The sequence below is a fragment of the Emydura macquarii genome, unplaced genomic scaffold, assembly GCF_026122565.2.
Source record: "Emydura macquarii macquarii isolate MOO-44397 ecotype Brisbane River unplaced genomic scaffold, CSIRO-AGI_Emac_v2 contig_2422, whole genome shotgun sequence".
In the NCBI taxonomy this organism is placed as follows: Eukaryota; Metazoa; Chordata; order Testudines; family Chelidae; genus Emydura; species Emydura macquarii.
The window spans coordinates 26137510-26157211 of NW_027132559.1; the positions used below are offsets into that span (position 1 = coordinate 26137510).

Sequence of the window (19702 nt, forward strand, 5' to 3'; positions counted from 1 at the left end):
CAGTATACAAGTAATTAAACCCATGCAGGGCAACTTTGCATCCTGTGTTTGTTTGGATGAAATCTTCATGAAGAGGAGAAAGAGGGTGTGAGACACAATTAGAGATATGGTCGGTGGTTTCCTTGGCGCACAAGCTCCCACTGCTAAAACTGATGTAGGAGAGTAGTAGCAGTAGCTGGCAAAGTGCTACATGGGTGTTCTGAGCCTGAAGCATGTCTTAAGGTGAAGGACTTCTTTCCTCAGCTTCCCTGAAGCTATGTCTACATTAGCACTTTTGTCAGCATAATTTGTCGCTCAAGGGTGTGAAAAACACACCGACGTGAGCGACATGAGTTACACGGATGGAACACTGGTGTGGCAGCACTGTGTCAGTGTGAGAGTGTCTCGCACTGACATAGCTGCTGCTGCTCATTGGGGGTGGTTTAATTATGTCGATGGGAGAGCTCTCTCCTGTTGGCATAGAGTGGCTACACAGGAGAACTTACAGTGGTGCAGCTGCATTGGTACAGCTCTCTAGTGTAGACGTGGCTTGAGCTTTGTCACATTTTCATGCAAGCAAAGTCGTTTTTACTTTTGTGCTTTTTCTTCTGCATTGTCTGCCATATGTACTGTTTCCTCATTAGCATTTGGTAGCTGCAAACTTCCAGTTTTCAAAAAGTGATAACCAGTATGAAATGAGAAACAAATACTAACTTTGTAACACTGGATTTTGGAGTAGCATAATCTGCTCCCCATTCTTGCAAACTCATGAGTGTTTCAGTGTAATTAATTGACTAACTGCTTTTTAAAACTTTTCCAAATGCACAAGTATTTTCATGTTTAATCAAGGCACCATTGCTGTTGTACTTATTAAGAATCGGGAGAGATTTTCTCACTGCAGACAATGTCAACTGCACAAATATTATATCTTTGGCCACTGTAGGAGAGATCATTTTTCAAAATTCATCTACATGGAATTCAGCTGAGTCATAGGTCTGAATTAATCCGTAAGGTATTTAGGCTCTTATTCAGAGCAGCATCCCGATTCAGGAGAGTGCTTTAGCTCCAGTGTATTCACTAGCCAAAATCCAAAGGTACATGCTGAAAGGCAGTCTCTGTATTAGCCAGTGAGGGAGGACTGTGGGGGGGCCCCTGCCCCTTGATACAACCTATTTACTTGATCTATCTATCATAGGGTTTTGTACTGACCCCCATCACTGCACTATCTGACCTGATTGTGAGGATTGATCTGTTTGCAAATACCAGGACTTAGCCTTTAATTAGCGTCTTAATTATATTTATCATTACTTAATGGGGCAATATTTTAAGAAAGCTGGTGTATAATTAATTTATATATAGATATACTACTTAAGGAACATCTTTATTATTATTTCAGAAACAAAAGCACAAACCTGTGATCCTGGGGAAGTGGAAACTCAAAGCGTCTATAATAGTAAGTATTTTGTCTTGACTTTCAAGATTTTCTTTCTAGCCAGGACCTAATAATTTCAACATTTTGTTATATATTTTATTTTTATTGTTGTTAAAGTATCTAGTCCTTCTGCTTAGAAGAAAATAAAACAGCACCATTAGTGACCAGGTAAGAAACAGCTTATGTCTCGGGGTGCACCTACATTACAAAAAAAACCAAACCCTGTGGTAGTGAGTTTTATAGCCCTGGTCAGTTGACTTGTGCTCACGCTATGGAGTCAGCTGTGTAGATGTTCCCACTCGGGCTGGAGCCCGGGTTCTGAGATACTCTGAAAGGAACAACATTAAAATATTAAACTTATTTTGCAGGTTTAATAGTTTTGTAATAAAAATTGCCCTTTTAGTGCTTTTTCAGGCACTTATATCAAATACACATCTCAATGTCTATCAGTGAAAGGGATATTGTCAGCATGTCTAGGCCTTTCCATTGCTGCAGGTTATGTGTGTGTGTTTCAGTGTAGACATACCCGCAGTAAATATTTCTGTTAAGTCATCATCTATTATTTATCAGTGTGCATTTACAAATCTGGGGTTACATGTGTGCGTCTGGTAATGCTTTCAGTGGGACTCTTTGGAGGCATAAGTTCTGTCCATGTGATCTGTTGCAGCGCCTTAGATTATAATTGCTGTGTAAAATGTGATTCACATTGTGACTCCATACACAAGTATTAAATAATAATAATGGTTAACAATGTTGATTTACAAGTTACTTGGATTTGCAGATTCTTTTGACACCTAAATGCTGGCTCCCAATAGCACCACTATCTTGCAAACTTTACTGCCTGCATGCTGTTCCATTACTCTTAGACCATTCCTAATTTTGTTTACAGGCTAAGTAACTGTTCCTCTCAGCCAGTCAAATTGCTTTGCCTGTTACTTTGGCCTCACTGGCAAGATTTTTTTGTTGCCTTTTATTTCACTCCATTTCTTCCCCTCCCATCTCTTGAAAAAGGCAGTGGTAGTTTTGCTATCCAAATGTTCTGAGGGGGGGGAAGCAAATCTTCTTTAATTATTTCACCCTTCGCACCAGTCTATGAATAATCAATATCTGAAAAAGGACTTTTCTTATTTTAATAACTAGTAAAAAGAAAAGATACATGTTTTCTTGTTGGGGTTCTCACCTGTTTTCTTCATTCACTGACTTTGTAAAATGTAATGCAAAAGAACCTATATTTGGGAAGTGTAAACGTTCTTGCTTTTATAATTGATGTCTAAACTTTCTCAATGTGATTTCAGTCATAAACCAATATTGATTCTCCTCAGAATGAAATTAACAAATTATGGTTTTTTTTATTTGTACATTGTATGTTTTATGGTAGGTAAACTGTCTCCATCATCTCCATCCTCATCACCACCACCTCCTAGTACACTTGAAGTTGTGGCAGAGTTGGTTGAAACCAGTGTTTACTTAAGATGTACTTTTGATGTTCCTCTCACACATAGTTCAGTGGGATTTATTGTAACTTGGTCCAGGCTTTCTTCTGAAGGCATCAAAGAAGAACTGAGACAAGAGACAACAGTCCAGGCATTCTCACGGTTAGAACTAGATGGCATAAACCTCAGACTAGGAGATAGGGTATGTTTAATACAATCTTTTGGTATATTTGTAAATATATTATTTTCCTCAATGGCCATTTTATCTACCAACCTATCATTTCATATATGCTCAGCAAGTAGCAACAGTAAATGTTAAAGGCAGGGTACCTACCAACATCTTTCTATATGAATTTTCTTGACAGCAGTACTGTGCCTCCAGTTGTTGTTTATATCAGTGATGCCAATATGAGTGCAGAAACTTCGTGAGTACATCAGTAGTGATTATTGCCACCATGGCCTATATACAGAGTGAATTGTGTTCCTGTTAGCTAATTTTATTTATTCAAGCTTGAATTTTCATGTTTGCTATCTTCTACTGTTTGTCAGATCCTGTAAATTAAGAGGGTTTGGGATGGATCAATGTGTAGATAAGAGCCTGTAACACCTAGCTGCTGCAGCAGATGGTACTGGTGATTCAGTAAGAAGCATTTCTACTGAATTAGTAACAAACCACTGCCCTAATATGGTGTTCAGGGCAGTATGTTGTTGGAGGCTCTGTCTTTCTGATTAGATGTAAAGTGAAACACTTGTCTACTCATGAACATTAAGGGCTTGATCCTGCACCATTAAAACCATTGAAGTTTTCCCATTACTTCAGTGGGAGCAGGATCAAGCTTTCAGATCCCCTAGTACTTTTTATAAAAACAAAGGTGTTGGTCCCTAAAAAACAAGATGCTTTCTACTCATACATGTTAAAATGAGGGTTAATGCTCCCTCTCGTCCCTCCCATCCCCCAAAAGGTTATAAAACATTTCCTTGTGTGTCTGGCTACCACTTTACCTGGGCTATTTGGTAATGACATTGCACTGGGAGCCAATCAGAAGGCCAGTTGCTTAGGTACAGTCATGGTAAATTGCCAATCCTACATAGGCCACATGGCCATCCAAAAAACTGTTGTTCTATTATAACTGTTTTACCTTCATTCACAGATCTTCTGTAGAAGTTCTACCTTTTTCTTGGAAAAACCAGATATACAAAGCCCACCTGTTGAAAGCAGTGAATTTTTTGCTGGCATTAAGGTATTTTAGAAAGGAAACAATATTTACTGTATTGCATCAGAAAATGCTATTTTGTGTTATTGCTGTAGTTCACACAGTAAGAGAGTCACAAGTAAATATTTTTCATTCTTAGCATGCTTATTTTGTATTCCAGCTGCATCCTGAGTCACTTAATATATCAGAAGATGGGAAAGAATACAGACTGACAATAGAAAGTAGAATTCCTATTCCTTGTCCCGAATTTAGCCAACTTGAAAATGACTGCAAAATCTCATTAAAATTAAATACTATTGATCAAGGTAAGTATTGTCCTAATTTTTACTGTTTCCCACTTTGAATATGTATTTTTAAACTTTCCCTCTAGATTTCAGATTGTTTTGGTGCGGTGGCAAATTATCTGATATGTTCTATAGTATAGATTAGCACAAAAACGTCAGAGGTCAAACTCGCTGCCATTCAAGGCCTTGGGAAGCAAAGGCCTGATCCAACATCCACTGAAATTAATAGGAGGCTTTCAATTGACTCCTATGAGCAGTCCATCAAGCCTCTTGCCATTGACTTCAGTGGGAACAGGATTGGGCCCAGTGGTAGCACATCACTAATTTTGTCCCAGCAGTGCAAGAAAATTCAGTATTAAGGATTCTCTCCTTGGCTCATTACATTGTTCTTAATTATTATAGCACTTAGTCCTGTGGTCTTTACTCTTAGCCATTATTATACTATTCTTGCAGTCAAGCAGAACTCCTGTTGACTTCCATGGAAGTTTTGCATGGAGAAAGACTAGGATTGGACCTATGGTTTTGTGTAACATCAACAAACTATAAGATTATAGATATAGAATCCAAGACCAATAGCTTATCTGTGCCTGGAGATCCAGATAGCTTTTGAATTACCAAAATATCAGGAAAATAGAAGGCCTTACTCTTTCATCATTTACTTACACAGTACCAGCAAAATCTAGGCAAACGCTAAAGGAAAAAAAAATCTTCTGATTTGATTTTTACTCTGAGTCACTAATGATTGGTTTTCATTAAAACAGGTAAAGAGCAGCTAGGCTTAAACTTGGCTCTTTCTTCTTGTCATGTGGATCTTCTTCAGAAACCCTGCATTAATGGAACCTGTAGCCAGGTTACTGTTCATTTCACTGCTGTGACCGATTTTGTTCAGGATGGAGACAGAGTTACCCAGATTATGGTGGAACCTATATTAAGTGACAATTTCCTGTGGAACCGCTACATCCCAGAAGGCATACAGGTTGAAAACCATTACACTAAAGTATTTTTAAAAATATAGGACCAGCACCTCATCTGGTATAAAATGTTGAACCACCATTAGCTTTAATGGAGCTGTGTTGAGTTACACTGTAATTTCTAATGTAAATTCTAATTCAAATTTTTCATTTGAATGCAACTGTTTGTCTTTTGAATTCAAGAAATATTGACATTTTAAAGTTAGCCACTGAGAATAGTAAAAAATGAAATTTGGAAAAAGATTTGATGAATGGATTGATTATAAATAAGGCTAAGATTTTTGTCATGGTTATTTTTAGTAAAAGTCACAGACAGGTCACAGGCAATACACAAAATTTCATGGAAGCCATGACCTGTTCGTGACTTTTACTACAAATAACAGGGGGCAGCTAGGAGCTGCTGAGGAGGAGGAAAGAGGAGGCGGAGCAAGGAACGGGGGGGTTCCAGGCTGGGGTCCCCTGTTGTGGCTTGGGGTTGCGGGTTCCCCCCCACAGCTCGTAGCTATGGGGTCCCCCCTTGGTGGCTAAGATCTCCAGAGATCCCAGCTATCAGCTGCCATGGGTGGTAGGGACCCTGCAGCTCAGAGCCGCCACTGACGGTAGAGGACCCCGAAGCTCAGAGCCGCCATGGGCAGTGAAAGGTCTCTGGAGCTCTGAGGTCCCTCTGCTGCCCTTGGCTTGGAGCTGCAAGGCTGCCACCTGCACCAGCTTGGGGCTCTGGGGTCCCCCCACTGCAGCTCCAAGCCCAGCACGTATATCTAAGCTGCAGGGTCCTTGCTGCCCGCTGGCAGCTGACAGCAGCAGGGGCAGCGGTGGCTCCAAGCCGCAGAGTCTCTGCCACCTGCCCTGGCTGACAGCTGCGGGGCCTCTGCTGCCGCTAGCAGCTCCAAGCCGTGGGGTCCCTGCCACCTGACCTGGCTCTGCCTCAGTGTCCCTGCCACACACCCCAGCTGACAGCAGCCGGTGGCATCAGTACTGCTGCCAGCGGCTCAGAACTGCAGGATCCCTGCCACCAGCCCAGGAGCTTGGAGCTGGGGGTCCCTGCAGCTGCTGACAGCTGCTGTCCCCTGAGAGCTCCACATCTCCCAGAAGCTATTAGTTTCTGCTCCACAGCTCGAGGTCACGAGGTGGAACCTGAAAAGATTAATTTCAGGAGGTCTCTGGTAGTCACAGAATCCGTGACCACTGTAATAGTGTTTTCCCCAATTATAAAGCAAACTAGTGTTTTAAGATCAGTAACTAATATGTGATATTAGTATTAGTACGTAGATATGTAATTATTGCCTGACTTAACAACAATTACTTACTATGGATCTCTTTATTTTTAAGATTACAGTAAAGGATCTTCCCTCTGCCTACTGCTACTCGTTTACTGACCCACATATAATTACATTTGATGGCAGGTAATCATTGGATTGATACTTTTAATTTTAAGTGATTTCATGAGCTTATGTTAGCAACTGTTAAATTGCTTATTGTACATTTTCCCCTCTCCTCCACACACTCATCCCCAAAACAATAGAGATAAGCATGTTTCAGTTTGTACAGTTGTCAGAGTAATGCTGCTACTATTTGTATTTCTAAAGGCAAGATGCTGGAGCAAATGGTATTGCTCCGTGTGAAGTATGGCTGTAGAGCATGCCAGGGGAGTAATGGTGGCTACCTGTAGGCGCTCTCTCTGTGTATATATATATATATATCTATATAGACACACACATGTAATGCATACCTAATGGTAACATGTGTAAAATAAAACACACACATTTCAGGAGGATTGGCCAAACAAGAGGGGCTGAGGCAAAAAACAGCCACGCCAACAGCACAGTCTCCTAGCAAGGTTCTATAATTTACATAGCAAAGTGCTGTGTGGGTGAATGCAGTTTGAGCCACTCATATGTCCACCTGCCTCTCATATATCACCACAAATCCTTCCCACACGTGTCCTCAATTAGTTCAAGTTTTGTTGTATTTTTCCGTCTTCTAAGGTATTTCCACTGCATGAGGAGGGTCAAAGCAGCAGAGAAAGCCAGGCAGGAGAAACTATATGTCTCCTGAGCACCACAGAGAAAAACTTCCCTGTTGGTTCTCGTCAGGGTAACAGGGCTGATCAGTTGGGAACATGTGGCTCCCAAACAAAGATGTTGGTCCACTCATAGTATGGAGCCACACAGTGAACCCCATATAGGAACGGAGAAATGCATCTACTCTTACCAGGATTGGGTCAGCTACAGGATGGCCCTACAGCATATATTGGGGCTGGACCGCTGGAGATTCCTACCCTCAGTCTGACTGTATTGCAGCACAGTCTCACATGATCAAAGATTTTATTAGCATGTTCATCATAGTGGGCCTTATGTTACTAGCAATAAAAAAAATAGACAAAATAGCTTGATTCTGTCATTCCTACTTTAGTGGGAGTTAGCTTCACAGAAGTCTTGTCTTCAGTGGCTATTTTAACCATTGAGTCACTGCAGAATTGGGCTTGTTTGTGATTTCTAATGGTATTCTTTTCCTGAAAGCATGGTGCCAAGGAGAGAGAGAGGCTGGTGGTTTGGAATAAACAATGCAACCTCTTTATTTATAAGCTGGAAAGAAGAAGTACAGGGCAGTTTTCCTTTAATGAATCACTAGCTAATACCTTGCAATCTGGTAGGGTGGCCATCCCAACCTCATATGCACTGTGTCTACCAGGTCACTGTGCATAGAGCAAAAATCAAACAACATTTATGCCATTGTTAAATATCAGACACTGTATATGTCCTAAGATATTGTTAGGTACCAAACAATCTTCCATCTGTTTCATTGAATCCCAGTGAATTAGATGCTTATCTTCTAGGAACAGAAAGTTCCCTCCTGAGGGAAAAAACACAACTTGTGTTTAATCTTAACCTATTTTGATTCTTCAAGAATATGTATATTGCTGTTCCATTGCTGTTTATGTTCAAACAGACCCTTACCCAAGTCTGTGATCCTCTAAACCATTTTTGAAAGTGGTATTTACACACTTCAGTAAAACCCCAACCTCACACTTCAACCTCCTCCTGTTCAAATCGTTTAATCCTTAGAGGCATACAGCGGCTGCTCCCATATCAAAGGGTTGAGAGTGCTTCTGTTGACATTGCATCTTCTGATGTAACCCCTCTTCTTCTTCTCCTGGCTTTCTTTCCATACATACATACACTCCCCACTTCTATGCCACCTGCCCATCCTTCTACCCTGCCGGATGTTGTTCTGCAGCTTCCGTTAAGTCTACTTTTTAATATACTCTTATTTCTCCTATTTTAATTTTTTGATTTACAACTGTCTCCATGTAACAAGTCATTATGCTGATATCTAGAACAAAAAGGGGTGTTTTCTATTTTTATTTTTTGTCTTTAACTTTAATGTTTGGCTTACTTAGTGCATGGAGGTAACTTTGTAAAGGAAACAGACTTAATGCAAAGAAAATATTAGAAATTTGTATCTTAGAAGCAAAGTTTTTGACAAATAATGTAACAGCTTTTTATTATACTTTAAGATGAAGATGATGTCACATGCTTTTTTTTTTTTGCTCCCAGATTGTATGATAATTTTAAAACGGGAACATTTGTGCTCTATAAGAGCACATCTCGAGATTTTGAAGTTCATGTGCGCCAGTGGGACTGTGGCAGCCTTCACTACCCAGCATCATGTAACTGTGGCTTTGTTGCCAAAGAAGAAAATGATATAATTGCATTTGACATGTGCAGTGGTCAGCTACATGAGTCACAGCCACATTTATCTGTAAAGAGTAGAGACAAAACAGGAAGCAATGTCAGGATCACTGAATCCTATTTAGGACGAAAAGTCACGGTATGTGGTAAATATTATTTGCTATTCATTTTGGAAAGTATTTCTGCCCATTCATACTGCTAAAGCCTGTGTTATCTTCTATAGTGAAACAGTACAGTAAAGCCTGTTTTACAACTCTAATCCCATTGAATCAAAGGGGTATAATATCCTCCCAGAACACATGTATAACTCCCCCACTGCTATTGGAAGTTACATACACATATCCAAAGGAGATTATCTTTTGAAGCCTGAATTACAAAGAAAATGTTTAGCCCTCAATACTTCATAATTTTAGATAAACCGGCTGCATGACAATTTTAGTAAATTAAGAACCAAGATCAACATTTTCAAATGTGGGTGGCAAAATCCATGTTTAGGCACTGAAATAAAAGTGGTTGGATTTTCATTTCTGTTGCATACTTCATTTGAGGACCTCAAATATTAATCAGTTAAACCTGAGGAGACCTTTATGAGGTAGATAAGTTTCATTGTCCCCATTCTACAGATAGCCTCTCTGTGCCTCAATTTCCCTAACTGACTTGCCCAAATTTACTCACGGAGTCAATGGCAGAACTGGGAGTGAAAACCTGGAGTTGTAAAGTACTTGAAGTTCCTTGCTTCAGCTACTAAGCCAGTCACCTCCTCTACCACTACCTTCCATGCAAGAGTAACATTTTTTGCTCTTCTGTGTATGTACAAGCTTCCCTCTTTTTCCTTTTGCCTAGATCTCACTGTTTCTGATTACAGAAGAGATAAACCAGTTTAATGATGCATGATTATGTTCTTTACCTGCTTGTTGCAATTTAATTATCAACTTTTTTCTAACAAAGCATTTCTCACATGAAACTAGCAAAAATAGTGCTTAGCATTGAAGAAAAAAAATATGGGCAAAGCATTATCACTTTAGCTACTGAAAGACTGTCCCTATTCAAATCCAGTGGCTGGAAGTTGAAGCCAGACCAATTCAGACTGGAAATAAGACACAAGTTTTTAATAGGGAGGATAAATAACCTTTGGAGCCACTTATCAGGGCTTGTAAATTCTCCATCACTGGCAATTTTTAAATCAGGATTTAATGTTTTTCTAAAATATATGTTCTAGTTCAAAAAATAATTAATTCAGTGGAGTCCTTTGGCCTGTGTTATGCAAGAGATAAGACTAGATGATCACCATGGTCCCTTCTGGCCATATTAACCTATGAAAATGTCTTATTACATCTATCTGAAGATTTTACTCTTAAAACACATAATTCCTTTTCAAATAGATTGCAGAGAGGTTTAAACTAAAATAATAAAACTTTGAGATTCTCATGAGGTATTCTGGAACATTTAGGTCCAGCTTCTCAGGTGTAGAAGGTGACTTTGCATCATCTTGCCAGCAGATTCTAGCCTTAAAGCCAGAATAGCCAGCTACAAGAAGATTGAGGGTGACCCTACAGTGTAAGGTGATTCTCTGGTGGCATCTGTATCTCCCCTCTTCCTAGTGCCAACATACAGGGAGGGACTTGAGCTTCTCCGTGTCCATCTGATCGCTGACTCCTTGTGATTTTGGACCAGTTGGTCCTCCATTTTATCCCTGCTAACAACTTTGAAGTCCTACAGGACTACAATGTATAATATAGCTGACAATCATGAAGATTATGTGGCCATGAAACCCTTGCGTGTAGGGTTTGACTGTGAGATACAATATAAAAATAGTTCTGGAAAGGTTACTTAAATGTAGAATTTAACTGCAGTATATCTGGCACTTACCTATTTGTTTCCCCTTCTATCTTATCTTTTATGCCTAACAATTAGTTGTGTCCTATTATGGTAATAGCATTGATCTATTTTTAGATCTTCTTTTCTTCTGGAGCTTTCATTCGTGCTGATGTGAGCGAATGGGGAATGAGTGTGACTCTCCGGGCACCCAGTTCAGATTATAAGAACACTTTAGGACTTTGTGGCACATTCGATGGAGATGCAGAGAATGACTACCACACTCTGAATGGAGTCGAAATCCCAAAGAATTCTAATGATCATCTTACTTTTATTAATGAATGGAGGTAAGAAAGATCATTTACTTCAATCAGATATCAATCCCCAGTAGAAATGTCTTCATTTTTAATTCAGCTTTTCCCCTGCATACTTTGAAAACTTGTCTTACTACAAAATTTTCCTAACTTTATTGCTTGATATTTAATTATGGAAAGAAACTATAGAAATTTAAGTATCCTATGGCAGTAATTATTGATGTGACAAATTAATGCTTGAGAATTAATTGCTATTTAGTATTTGTTAAAAGGATATTAAACAACATAACCAAGTGTTCTGCACAAACCAACACATTTATTCATGCATTTCAATCATATTGTCAAAATTTATTCTCATGTTTTTCCAATTTAAATAGGACCCTTAATTTTTTGGAAGGCTATATGGTGATATTCAGTGTCTACAGTATAATTCCTATAATCTAAGGTTCAGTGGTGTAGAACAACACTGTGGATTTCTACACTAAAATAAAGGAATTAAATAATATAACAATTTGCAGGGTATTCATTTTTCTTTTTCTCTTCTTTTATAGAATTTCACCAGGAGACAGTTTGTTTGACAAAACACCAGGTTCTTTAAATTCATCCAAGAAAACACCCTTCTGTAGTTGTACAGTTGATGATGCTGGATTATATCAATCAGTGAATAAACTAGATTCTGTTTCTCAAGCAGAATTTGCTTCATCTTGCAAAGAAAGTGAAAATGTTATGTTTGTTTCTTTAATACCAGGTCTGGATATCACTGCTGAGTATTTTAGCTCTGTTGATTTTATCAGGAGCTTAAGCAGACGTGCATCTTCACATGAAAATGATTCTTCTGCTCTTCTGCCAGGAGAAGACCAATCTGTTAATCAAACCAACCTTCACGCACAAACCCTAGCACATACAGCTGTCTCTGCAAATTCAAAGGGAGACACTGGAACAGAAAAACAAGGTTCATCAAGGTTGGGAAGTAGAAGAAATAAACAGAAGTATGATAGCCACCTGCACAAAAGACAGCCTGTCAGAAATAGATGGAAGCGCCAGGATTATTATGGATACCTTTCTGAATTTCCATTCCAAAGTCTCAGCCAAATGGACCTGGAGGGGTTTAGCTATTTTTTTCCAGAGGACCACTCCTCTGACATGCACCAGGAGTTTTTTCCTTCTTGGCCCACACCTTCTGGCCTCACTGAGTCCAGCGCCTTGGCACTGTGCAAGCTGACAATAGCTAACTCCACCATAGGAAGATCTTGCACTGCTCTTCTTGGCAGACGGATAGAGGATACAGTAGATATGTGTGTTAAAGATTTATTGCTGAAGGATGATCTCAGCTGGTCAGAAGCAGGCATGGCCCTGTTAGAGAATGAATGTGAAAAGAGGATTTTGGAAGAAATAAATTACAACACACAAGGATTTCAGGGGTCAATTGAAGACCTTCTCTTATCATTAAAATGCCCCAATCTCTGCAGTGGTAATGGACACTGTGTAGAATGGGGCTGTGCCTGTTTTCAAGGCTTTAGCTCCTATGACTGCAGTGTGTTGTCTGGTAAGTTGAACTATACAGGAAGATTTCCTCTCATAATGTTCTTGGGTTTTTGCTTGGGTCTACTCATTATCCCACATTATCCCACAACTTCATTCCAGTTTAAAACCGCTATGTTTGTTATCTATCCTGCCTCCTTGTTTCCCAAGGACAAGCCACAGACTCAGTTTCTGGCATGTCCAAATTAAATATTTACCACCCACTGAATATACAATGTAGACTATTAGCTGAAGAGAGTAGCATGTTTCACACATTCTTCTGACAAGGAGAGCTGTCACACATATCCATTCCCTATTTTTAACTTCTTTAAGGACCCTGATTGTTAATTTGGCACTAGAATACTTTTCATTTTGAAGGAGCTGCTTCCCTCAGATCAAACAATTTTAGGGAGTATCTGTATCAGAAACAAAACAATTTAGGTTTGAGTGGGCTATAGACTCCTTTCCCTACCCATTTTCGTTTCTATCATTTGTGATTTTAGGGCCTGATTCTCAATTACACCTTACACTGCCAGAAGAGTGTAAAGGGATTTTACTATAAATGAGAAGCAAACCCAGCACGTGCCCAGCCACTTCTTAGCAGCATGAAATTCCCCCTCTCCACACCGCCCCCGTCAATATGCCATTTTCAAAAGTAGAGCTAATCTAGAAAGGTTGTTATTTTAAATTTATAAAATTGTCCAGTTAGTTTCTTTCTTTGGTTGGATCTCTGACTTAGATCTACAAGATACTGTACTGTATTTGTATCTCTCTTTCCAATATCTGCTGTATGGGAGATTTCTGGCTTTCTAAAATTATATCTGAATTTTCATTTAACATTTTAAGCCATCAAAATGAAATGTTGAAGACAGCCCAGGCAGGGCAATATTGTTTACTCTTTCTTCTAAGAGATGCATTGCTATAGACTGAGATATGCATTATGCTTTACATGTGTGTTAATCAATTAAGTAAGTCAACAAATTATCTTTACTTCAAAGATCAGGTTCCAGAAATTACAGTTCTGGAGAATGATGGATTGTGTGATGTTCGACAGTATGACTGCACATCTGTGAGAGCTTTTGGCCAAGGATTCAGGGAGTCACCAAGTCTGAAATGTGAAATTATCAAACTACAAGTATGTCAGTTATACAGTAATACTTATATTTGAACTTTTCAGAGTACTGGAATTAATTTCTAATTACCTGGGCAGAATAAAGGGCATTTATATTAATATACACAGGGCCCAGTCATGCAATGGAAGCTGAGAACAAATATACTCAGCACTTTGCAGTAGGCGCTCAACTCATTACAAGTCTACCATCTTCTAAATGGTAAGAGAAATAAAAAACATAATAGGAATGCTTAACATCTGAGAAGGACATAACAGGAAACAGTAGCCACCTATCAGAAAAGCATGCTGAGAAATACTCTTATACAAGGGCAACCCTATGCTGGGGATTTTCGGTAATGACCAGATAATAATAAAGAAAAGTGCGTACAGAGAAGAGTAGAATCCCATTATTTGGAGGGCAAGGCAGTTAGCTGAAAGACACCCCTAAGTTTTCCAGGTTGGAGCCGGATGCTTGTAATTGCATTTTGAAATATAATGTTTCTATTATAAAAATGGAGGTGCAATTTTTACCACACTCTGTCCATCACTCTGGGGTAAAATACAGCAGCTATTTAATAATGCAGAGCAGAACTACACATCAGTTAGGACAGGAAATTAAGAATACTGTAACACATGCTAATTAAATTACAGGAGGAATTTAGGTAGACTGAATTCTGGAATTGCCCAGGACACTTGATTAATTCATTAAGTATTGGAATAGTAGTCATGCTGAAGTAGTCATGCTGCAGTCAAGAGTTAGCCTCTTGATCTTGGACAAGAGACTAAGAAAGCTCTAAAGTACAATTGCTTTTCACTTATGTGGTTTTTGTTTGGAGTGTGTTCAGTGGAAAACTGTCCTTATTGAGATAAGAAACTTTTACTCAACTAGTTCCTTCAGATGCTATGATTATTTTGACAGATTATAGAATGCCGGCTATAGATATTTCTTGAGCACAACATGGATCCACTTATCTGCATGTTGGTTTGAAATGAGAAAGTCAACAGCAAATGTACACTCCATTAGATTAAAAGCCCTTCAGATCAAGTTCCCAGTGAGGCAATTATTGAGAGATTGCTTATCACAGTTTGAAATGTCTCATTCTCACCTCATGGCAAGGTTTTCTGTTATAACACCCTCTATGGTAGCACACTTTGTTCCCGGGTACAAAATCATTATTACAAATCACTTTTATTGACACGCTTAACACTAACTTGAGGATAGTTAGAAAATGAGCATCCCTGCTAATATCTGTACAGGATCAAACTTGAGGGGGAATCTGAGGTATTGTCCAGAGAATACCAAGTATTGGTATTCTTTTTTCTGCCCTGTACGATTATAGTGGTGTAATTCAGGAGTTACCCACTGAGGTCTGTAAAAATATAATAGTGTGAAATTGGTCCATTAGAATCAACCCCTCTGTGGTTTGGGGCAGACCTACTTGCTCCGGCAACTCACAGAGGAATCATTTAGCAGGCACCTCATTAATGAAGAAATATTTAGCTAAACCAGGACAAAAATTCTTGTTCTTCACTTTCTCACTTCTGGTTAGAAAAGCCAAATACACCCCTATTCCCCAGATGTGTCAAACCTGATAAAAAGCAGAAAGGAAACAAATATGACTAAAGGGATCCTACATAGGAGTACGCTACACTCGCAGGAGCAGCTAGGCTCCCCTCTGTAAGGCAGCAATCTGTGCCTTAGCAGGAGATTTTGGGGGCCATGGCCAGTGAATCTATGATTACACAAATCCACTGGAAAAATTTACTCAGGTTTGATAGGGGGTGAGACAGTTTAGCCCAAAGAAGCAAAATACTGAGTAAGATTCAGTCTGATTTGCAGAAATTGTACATGCACATAGACCTGGGAACATACTTTGTCCCAATAGCCCTGACATCTGGCTTTGTAATTTTTTAAATTTAAATTTCAATATGTTTCTGTAGCAAATTCATATCTCAAAATTCCCAAGACTGGTAACAAAAGACTACTGTGGAAAATGTCTGCTTCACATTTCAAAGGTTATGAGGATAAATGCTGTCAAAATTGCACTTTTATTAATATTTCTATTAGCTTTTTTTCCTTCAGTGTAATTACAGATAAATCCATTCTGGCCACATTCCTTGTAAAAAAGGAAGCGAATAAAGACAGAATATCTTTACATCAGAACCAAAATAGTTCATATGTGGAAAAAACCAGTTAGCAAAATAACAGCCCAATTATATTGGAAAAAGATTAGCTGTTTAAATAATCAAGTTAAATTTGACCCAAGATAAAAATTCCATCTTTATAGCAGAAGAGATTTTTGTGAGCTTATTTTTTGTGTCACAAATATTTAATATTTTTGTAAAAACAAATTAATTCAGATACACTGTGTACCATCTCTTTCAGTGTATTTAACTATTATATTTTTTATTAAACTATGTGATATGTGCATCTGGTCATACGAATAATGCATCTAGTTGTTGTCAAGCTGCCCTTCTGTGACTCAAGAATGTGAGTACCAGCCTCAGGGCAGACTGTTAGGAAACAGGGAACAAACCCCAAATTTATTGTGAGCTCTATACTTTGATTTCACCAACAAATTATCAAGCGTAAACTCCTCAGGCGCTATAAGAGCCTTAACACGGAGTCACAGACAGATCCCTTGGATACTCCAATCTCTTTTGCCACCTGGGTAAGCTTAACTTTGTGACAGATGGTCCGTTATCCAAGGATCAAAGCAATATTCAGTTTACTCCCAGTCCCAAAGGACCAGTCGCTTACCCCAAGTCAGTTGAACTTTTGCTCTCACACCAAAGACAACGCTTGTATCCAGTCCTGTAATAAACTGTCTAAAGGTTTTTTATACTGGAAAAGGAAATGAGTTACTTTCAAGGTTAAAGTTGGTAAACATACATACACAACTAAGTTACAATCTTACATTTCCAAAGTAATAGAAGCTTCTACAATAAGCAAGCTCTATATGTTCTTCAGGGCTAACCCAAGGTAAGCACTGGGGATCTTTTGCAAACAATACCTTACGACACGGGATACAGATGTTATAAGTGAAATTAATGCATGCTGCAACTTAAGAGCATTCCATAAAGTCTAAACACATTCTTATAATTCTAATATCTATTTTAACAATATTAACACAGGGGGGAGACAGACTGGTTCCAGCTATGGACGTGTTAGTGTTCAGTGGAGACATGGGGACCTTGGCATGAACTGGCACCTGGTCCACCAGCATTGTAGTTATGAGTACAATTCTGTATTACTCACTCATGAAACACTCCCATTGATGTCAAGAAGAGTTTTGTCCAAGGACTTCAAGACAAGGACCCATAACATTATCATCTCTGTTCCATTATGTTGGACTGTAAGGGCAGATCCTTGGCTACAGTCAAGGAGCACATGCTGCTACTCAGGATGGGGGCATACAAAGGTGGCTTTAAACAACATTTGTGGTTCCTCAAGCCTGGGCCACCTATACACTGGGCTGGTTCCCTGGTGCAAGTTAGAGGAGCTTAGTGGCTGGCAGAGGGGCTGATACAATAGCCAGGACTCAGGGAAGACCCAGTCCCATTCCCTTCACCCCAGCCTTGCCCACATACTAGGAACTGGGCGGAGCAGAGGTCTAGGCACTGCTATGCCACCTTTACACTAGTAAAGAATTCCTCACTCCCCAAGCTGGCATCATCCTCTCATGGCCAGCTGCTGTAGCTTTAGATCCATTATCTTCTGGCTGTGTGGTGCAAAATGGCCTCACTGCAGGGCTGAATCTGGGCCATCAGTTCCAAATTAGCACTTCTAATTAGGCACAAAAGAACTAAGCTGAAATGTGATAGTAAGTAAATTATAATATTTAGCACTCCCATAGCACTTCAGCTTTCCAAAGTGTGACTAGCCAGAGAAAAGACAGGATGCTTTAATAGTGTTCAGTACATGTTCTCTGTCATAAACATGTTTTCAGAACGTGCTGATATGAAAAACAGGCATTCTATCCTTAAATTTAGTACAGCGATAGTAAATGGATCCTTGGAGAACCTGTGTTCATGCCATCTGTCTTCCGAAACACCAGAACTGTTGATTGCCAACTGCCGACTGATGGTCAGCAATCTGATGTCATGGATCTGGTTGATGACAAGCCCGTTGCGAGGTGGCAAATCAAGGTACCTACAGTCATTTCAAATAATAACATTTGAGATACAATTATTAGTATTAAAATATAAATTGGTATTTATATGTTACCATTTGTGAAATGGTACTAGAACCCTATATCTGTGCATTATTATTGTAACATCTTACAGATTTCTAATGATGGATTCATTTATAGCAACGCTAAAACAATGACACTATTTGATGGAGCTTGTCAAACATGTGAACCACAGGCAAATGGGTTATGTACATTAAAGGTATGTGCTTCATTATTGTTTATGCTTATTTTGAATATTTGCATCTTAGTTTGAGCTAGGAAACAAATATAAAGGCTAACTGAATTCTTGGGAGCTATCTAATACATGTGTTCACACAACAGACCATTTTTCATTAAATACTGCTTGCCTTACTCAAACAGGGTCAGATTCGGATACCTTTATTCATGGTGAATAATGAATTGTACTTTATTCCACAAGTAGTTAATTTGACTACTTGTGAAGTAAGGGGCCACATAATATGAATAAATAAGGGTGTCAGAATCTGGCCTACAAATAGCACCATTGAAGTTAATAAGTCTGTTCTTGTGACCAGCAGCCATCAGAGAAGTCTCACAGTGAGGGGAGCAGACAGCAATCCTACTATGCACCAAGTCTGTGTACAGTCCTCCTGTGCCCGTGAGCTTGCTATGGGAGGATGTTGCTTTGCACCACCATGTCCTTCTAAGACAAATAGATAAATACCATATTCTAGATCTAAAGGTGTACCTGCCATTCATAGTCAACTGCAAAGCAAGGATGAAATTGAATGAAGCACAGGTTTATCTGATACAAGCCTCCACCATCCATTCAGATCATCAATAAAATGAATTTATTAAAATTCATTTTTTTCCTTCTGTGATGTCACCTTGGTATTTTCCACTTCAGCAAAGTAATACATTACTCTGTGACATAACAAAGATCAGGGTCCAAATTTATCCCCAGTGCAACTGTTTATTTCACTGATGTTACACCAGGGATAAATTTGGTCCTAGAAATCTTAATGCTGTGCATGCAATGCAAGATGTTAGTGTTGTCCTAGAATGATGTATTTTGGAATATCTTCAAAGAATCAGGAAGTTAGCAAGTGGGGGAAAGTGCAAGAAATGTAAACAATATTATAAATCAGATGTTCGGATCGTAACAATGAGGAATTTTCATGCACAAAAATTACAAGCACAGATTTAGAGATTGGGATGAGGCAGCTTTGAAAATTTTGCCCTCAATTCATTCCCAAACAAAAATGAATACTGTATTCAATTATATTGTTAAGTTAGAGTAGATTGTTCTTCTCTAACATTTTATAGTACATAAAGATTTATTGTTTGAGAGCCAAGATAAAATCCTAAACATTTAATTAATTACATTTCTGTTAAGGAGAAAACATGCAACATAGATGGCCTCTGTTATGGTGAAGGAGATGCAAATCCTATCAGCCCCTGTTTACTCTGCAGACCTGACATCTCAAAGTTAACTTGGTCAGTTACTGAAAGTAAGTTCAAAGTAGTCATGGAGCCTCTCACAGGAATTAATCTAAAATCTAATAAAGCGGTGATGTTTCAAAATTGTGTTGATAAAGCAAAATATTTATCATGCCTTCTGTTAAACTGTGCATGTGAAATGGGCATTGACTTTGGCTCTGATTCAAAGCCCTTTGAAGTCAGTGGACTTCAGTGGGATTTGGATCAGGCCCTTAGTGCACAAATTTACATGTGTGCACATGACCTGATTGGTGCACCTGCCCAAGTCCGGTGATCTGGTAAGTT

At 39.0% G+C, this 19702-nt stretch overlaps 1 protein-coding gene across 1 annotated transcript in view; it reads left to right on the forward strand.

The window, feature by feature from the left end:
• The first annotated feature begins 1386 nt into the window (after positions 1 to 1386).
• VWDE (von Willebrand factor D and EGF domains) overlaps positions 1387 to 19702 on the forward strand; it is a 34686-nt gene continuing 16370 nt past the window's right edge. Inside the window, exons 1-11 of the mRNA XM_067561718.1 lie at positions 1387 to 1432; positions 2790 to 3046; positions 3996 to 4085; positions 4219 to 4363; positions 5104 to 5318; positions 10959 to 11167; positions 11686 to 12680; positions 13654 to 13790; positions 17760 to 17915; positions 18054 to 18158; positions 19314 to 19428. Of these exons, the coding sequence (XP_067417819.1) occupies positions 5256 to 5318; positions 10959 to 11167; positions 11686 to 12680; positions 13654 to 13790; positions 17760 to 17915; positions 18054 to 18158; positions 19314 to 19428 (1780 nt within the window). The 5' untranslated portion in view covers positions 1387 to 1432; positions 2790 to 3046; positions 3996 to 4085; positions 4219 to 4363; positions 5104 to 5255. The remainder of the gene's footprint in view (positions 1433 to 2789; positions 3047 to 3995; positions 4086 to 4218; positions 4364 to 5103; positions 5319 to 10958; positions 11168 to 11685; positions 12681 to 13653; positions 13791 to 17759; positions 17916 to 18053; positions 18159 to 19313; positions 19429 to 19702) is intronic.